This window comes from Notothenia rossii, assembly GCF_949606895.1.
Source record: "Notothenia rossii genome assembly, contig: scaffold_196, whole genome shotgun sequence".
NCBI classification, from domain to species: Eukaryota; Metazoa; Chordata; class Actinopteri; order Perciformes; family Nototheniidae; genus Notothenia; species Notothenia rossii.
This window is the reverse complement of record NW_027640051.1, coordinates 11407-17500: the sequence shown is the minus strand read 5'-3', so window position 1 is coordinate 17500 and position 6094 is coordinate 11407. Positions and strand designations below refer to the sequence as shown.

Sequence of the window (6094 nt, the reverse complement as noted above, 5' to 3'; positions counted from 1 at the left end):
CATGAACAAATAACTATAAAACAACAATACTGTAGAATAACTAAATGAATGCCGTGAATAAACCTAAATACACGTGTTGAAGCGGTTCGCTACTGATTACTACGCACACCCCCCCCTGCGCGGGCCGAATATCTGACACATGGTATTCAGGACAGCCCTAGTGTGTGTGCATCTGTGTGTTTGTGAGTGTTACCTAGTTCGTCCCACAGCTGCCTGTACTTGTCCGTCATGGTGGTCCCCTGCTGCCTCCACAGCGCCAGTCTGGGGTCAGCCATGAACTGCTCTGTGATCAGCGTTAACATGCGCGCTCCGTTTGAGTCCCTCATCTTCAGCATCTCCCTCACCTGCAGAGACCAAGGGGCATTGTGGGTAAACATGGCCATTCAGCTGCTGCCACAATGCGGTGTAATGACGTTTGTTGGGAATGATTGTGTTACCTTGCTGAACAGTAAGTTGAGCTGCTTCCCCGAGCCGTGGTAGCCGCCCTGGGAGAGGAAGAGCTTGACCTGCTCCTGAACCTGCTCCTCGTCCAGGTGCCAGCAGTTCTCATCGTCCACGCTGGCGCCCGCCGTCGGGTCCGGAGCTCCTGAAACCAACAAAGAACATCAGTCAGGAACTCATTACAAGAGCAGGAGGTCATCAGACTGATTCAGTCATTCAGTGGCGGAGAAAGTCCTAAGATTTAGTAGCAATACCTCGGTGAAGAAATGTTCCGTTTAGTTGGATTCAATGTCTTAATTCAGTAAAAGTATAAAAGCCTTGGCATCAAAATATAAGTATTCATTATGCCTTTTTCAGTATCAAAATAATTGATTAATTAATACTACGGCATGAAAATGTGGAGCTAATATAAATATACTACCCGGAAGCTTTATATATATATATATATATATATATATATATATATATATATATATATATATATATATATATATATATATATATATATATATATATATACATATACACACATACATACACATACATATATATACACACACACACACACATATATATATATACTATGATAAAAGTTGATTATATTGCGTTTTTTTATTCTGAATCTGCAACAAAAACTTAAGTGAATTATAAGTAAAAAAGTAGTAGAAAATGCACATATTCCAGTAAAAGTATTTTGAAAGTGTACTTATGTAGAGTTGATGTCCTCGGTTGGATTCATTATAATAATAATGTGTCTTCCCAGGGAGGAGCAGACGTGAACATGCATGCATCAGCACCTTGCTCCCTGTGTGCATTAATGCAGCCAGCTTAAACACTGATCAATACCATTCATTCTGCTAAATCTGCAACAATAACCAGCGAACAACACTTAACAAGCCTCACTGGGGAGGATTAAAGCCCCGAGATGCAAAAAGCTAAATAGGTTTGACTTCTTTCCACAGCGTACATGCAGATACTAAAGAGACATTATACAACCACCAAGTACCTGCAAGGAAAATCTCCCTCAGACATACATCATATTTTCATGTATAGTCATTAACTTACTGTACACAATGATATGTGTTTTAAATGTAAACAAACTGGGATAAGGAATATTACTGTAACACAAAGTGCTCCAGAAGCGGAAAACTACCACAAAATGTATTCCTAAATAGTACCATTCACTACTTATATAACCAATCAACATGTAACTAAAAGCGCCATAAAACACAAAATATCCCAGAGAATACAATAAAAAGAAATAGCACAACATATAAAAAGGTATATATTTTTTCCACAATATAATATTCTATAGACCTAATTGTTTCTGTGACAGCCTAACCAGCTAAATAAGTATCTTCAGAAACTTTTCCCACATATAGTCAAGTGAAACTTCACCTGATTTGTTTCTTGTTCTCCCTAAACACACTGTGTGTTTTCTGAGTCGTCTCTGAAGACATCAGCCTCCAGCTGCTCCTCTACTGGTGCATGATGGAGGACAGAATAACACTAACAAGTACCTGAAAGTACTTGAGGAACTACTGAGATGCTTTCCTTTAATAAAATTAGAAATAATTTGTTCTTAGATTACTCCATTACAAGTAAAAGTCCTGCACTGAGAATGTTACTTAAGTAGAAGTGGAGAAGTATTATTGGCAGAATGGGTTTGTTTCCAGAATTAAAATAAAAAGTTGTCAATGAAAACATAAGTCCTCCAACAATGCAAAATAGTGCAAATGAATAAAAAAACCACATTGTTCCAGCCTCTCCACTCACCATGCACCTGGTTGATCTCGGAGTTCTGCGACAGGATCTCATCAGCCAGTTTCTGTGCGGTGGGCAGCACCTCGGTGTGATGCACAGTGATCAGGTACTGAACAAACTTCTGCAGCTGATCTCTGTTCATCTGGAAAAGAGTCTCTGAGATGGGCAGCCGCAGTTTGACCTGCTCGGGCTTCCGTACTCGGTACAGCGCCAGCGCCACCACGTGTGTGCAGTAGAAGATGTCCTTGTTGCCGCAGCTGCACGTCACCGCTGTGATCTTGCAGCGGTCGAAGCTGACGCTCACGTTGCAGACGAGCTCTGGCTCAGAGGCCGTGGCAGGCTCCCGCACCGTGCCGCTGAGGTGGAACCCTGCAGAGGAACAGAAGACATATCTACCGTTAGGCATATGCAGGTGATCAGTAAGTACACAGAGTGGCTTTCATATTAAAAATCTTTATTTAAACCTACGAAGAATGACTCAGGAATCAAGTTTTCACTGAACATTTCACTTCTTAAAAAGGTGGGGTAGGTAATTAACTTCAGAAAAACTTTTTGTTATATTCCATGGAATGCTCTTAACATCCCGATAGCAATGAATACATTAAATGCTTTGACAATAAATACATAAAAAAATGTCATCTGTGGAAGCTGTAGTACTGTAAAAAGCACGACCATTCATTTTAGCCGGCCCGGCTAAAATAACTGGATGGCCTACCTGCCTGTCAGTCTTCCATCTGTGCACAAACTTATCTCGTGCCCTCATTGGTCATGTGCGCGTTCGTGTGTGTTGGAGGAGGGGCTCTGTAAGGAAGTCTGAAGGAAGGGGCAGACTTTTTTCGGCAGCGTACTTTCAAATTCTAGCGCACTCCAGCTGGTCTCTCCATTCTTACCTACCCCACCTTTAAGTTAATGTTGATTAATGATGATACCGCCATGAAATTAAAAAGGAAGGAAGAAAGAAACGGAGAGAGAAAGAAAGACAGAGGAGTGAAAGAACACGAGGCAAGAGCAAAGTTCTCCCAAATATTCTCATTTCCTTTTAATTTCCCTTCCACAACACCTCCAGTGCTTTCTACACCCAGAAGCCCCTCCACCCTCTCTCACCCTGACGGGATCATCGAGTCGCCACGAGGCAGAGAGACCTGCTATTGTACAGAGAGCCTCGCACACGCTGAAACCTATAGGTCTCTGTGCGCGTTAGGGGAATGTAAACATGGACGGAGGAGCACATTTCAATGTGGACCTTAAGCTTATGTCTTGAACTCAGATTTCTCAAAGAAAAATAAACTCTAATGCTTTCTGGTTTGAAGAGGGAGGATATAGCACAAAAAAACAGGCAAGTGTCAACAGAAAACCTTCACTAACATTTAAAAACGCAGTAGCTGCATGTGGGAGCTACAGTAGCTTTACATATTCCAGATAAGAAGGATTGGCCATGAGACGACTACGCATGCATAGTATCATTTATGCCAAACATTATTCTGTAATGACAGTCTGTGTGTGGGAAAGTGTGTATCTGACTGGGTTAGTGGGTTACAGTGATAACACATGGTGTCCAAAGCTGGGTCACAGGAAATCTGCTTTGAGAGTTTATCATCTGTGTACGTACATGTAGCAGAAGGTGAATGTCTGTATTGTTTCAGTTTCACTGTACCGAGCACACATAGTACTTCATAACGCTAACATACAAGATAAAAATGGTAATCTGATGAAAACACCTGACTGAGCTACAAAGATTTGATGAAGATTTGATGGGCATGTACGTTGTTTTTTTGTCCAACAAGAAGAGATATACAGACAGAGCAGAACGATGGACGTCCTTCATCATGTTGTCAGGCTAACATGAGTGACAGATGACAGACAACATAATAAGATGGTAGTCTGAACCATAGAAAATGGAAAGTTCTCCATTAAAAACCCTGTCAGTGGGGCAGTTTACATTAACTGGGAGCAGGAAGAAAAAGCTAGTACACATTTCTATCTTCTTAGATCTAAAATGTTTTAACAAATCACTTCAATGCATCATTTAGAATGTGTAACTGGATGGCCAGTGTGATTGTCACACAGAAATGAGAACAGTACTTTTTATATACATATTTCAAAAAGCTTCTGTACTTTTGACTCAAGTGTAAAGAGGACAATTTGCCAGTTTACAGCAAATGTTGTAAATACACTTCGGTTTTAATGCAGATTAAATAAACAATTTCATAACTTGTCTTTGAAGGAGCTGCTACCTTGTAAGAGGCAGTATTCAAGTCTTTTAGCTAAGCTAATCGGCTGTTAGCTCTGTCCGCATATTTGGATTACAAATATAAGATTGATGTCGAGAGAGCAAAGGAATTCATCTACCAAATGTCAAACTACAGTACAAATAGACAACAAAGGTAAACATAGTATAACAAAAGATATCTGTTAACGGTAAGCACCAAATACAAACCATAATAAAGAGCTGCACACTAACAGTGTTATTCACCCTGGGTTGTTAAGTGGGAGATGTGAGAGCTGACACATATACCCCCTGCTGGGTGGGAGATCGCTGTAAACAGAGGAGGTGTTTCTCTTTATATGTGGTGGGGCTTAGTGATACAGAGCTGAGCAAAAACAAATAGTAGGCGTACAAGTGAAACTTAGCATAGAAATAGAAGAAGAAAAAAAGCCATGTGTCAGTTCTTAACTGCTGCTTTTCTTGCTGCGCAGACACACAAACACACCCTGGATCACACTTCACACAAAATCCACATCCTGTCTTTAAAACTCACACACATACATACACACACACACACACACAGTAAAGCATGCTCTCAGTTACGCAGGCGTGCCCCAGTCAAGCTTGGCCCACAGCTGAACTACTGACGTAACAAAAAGAGAGTGACTCGAGGAGGAGGACCGCTGTGCTGTTGGAAAAATCGGTATGCCCTCAGCTGAGTGTGTGTAAGTGTGTGTGTGAGTGTGCACATGTAGGAGTGTATGCTTGGCAGCGAGCCAAAGCCCTGAGCTCAGCATTCTGTAATGCACTTCCTCTCTCTGTGTCTGCGCTCCACGGCTTGCATAATACAGCTCTGTGCACGGCATAGCAACCAAACTTAACTCCTTAATGCCCAACAGAAGAACTCCAGCGTGTCTGCAGAGTTCACAAAGTTATGTTAAAGTCGTATAGTTGTAGTCAAAGTCCACAATGAATACAAAAGTATGAGGGCAAGATGAAAGACCGGGCATAGACGGTATGGCCTGGCAGTAAGTCATTGTTGGAGCAAGAAATAGTTCAGAAAATATATAATAATTTTTCACTTTTGTGCAGATTAAATAAACAAGATGAGCTCTAGATGGTGCCTGTAGACATTTTCTTTGGACAGACTTGCCCCGGTTTTTAGTCTTTATGCTAAGCTCAACTAGCTCCAACTACAAAATATTATTCATCAGACATTGGAGTGGCACTAGTCTTATTTAACTTTCTGGCAATAAGGGTTATTGATCCAATATATGCATATGCAGTGGTGTACTGGTAATGAACTTGAACTTGTAAAGTTGGATGTAAAGGTCCTTACACGCCAAACTGACACCAAAGAACAGGTCCCGACGGAACGTCGCCTCACTTCGCCTCATGTCTCCTGCGTCTTGGCCATGTGTCGCACTGGAACACACCGCAAAGACTTTAGCCGACGGCCAAGTTGCACGTACGAACTGCGCATGCGTGAGTGGCAATAACTCCCCTTACCAGCAGGCGGCGGTAGTGTGTATTCGTCATTCAAAAGAGGCAACAACCGGAAGACAGACTGCGTGATAACAGAGAGAAGAAGAACAGATTGCGTGATATAAACAAACAACAAATAGCGTGTGTGTTCCATTTTCACTCTACAACGAGAAGCTCATGGGGCTTTCCCGAGCCTGT

At 41.6% G+C, this 6094-nt stretch overlaps 1 protein-coding gene across 2 annotated transcripts in view; it reads right to left on the bottom strand.

Moving 5' to 3' along the window:
- The window catches only part of LOC307027134 (zinc finger SWIM domain-containing protein 6-like), a 22820-nt gene extending 16997 nt beyond the window's left edge, over window positions 1-5823 (bottom strand). For both annotated transcript variants that reach the window (XM_079695324.1, XM_079695325.1), the window contains exons 1-4: window positions 5751-5823; window positions 2218-2574; window positions 438-586; window positions 194-344 (exon numbers count right to left, since the gene is read on the bottom strand). In XM_079695324.1, coding sequence (XP_079551450.1) covers window positions 194-344; window positions 438-586; window positions 2218-2574; window positions 5751-5808 — 715 coding nt within the window. In that variant the 5' untranslated portion in view covers window positions 5809-5823. The remainder of the gene's footprint in view (window positions 1-193; window positions 345-437; window positions 587-2217; window positions 2575-5750) is intronic.
- Window positions 5824-6094: the final 271 nt, after the last annotated feature.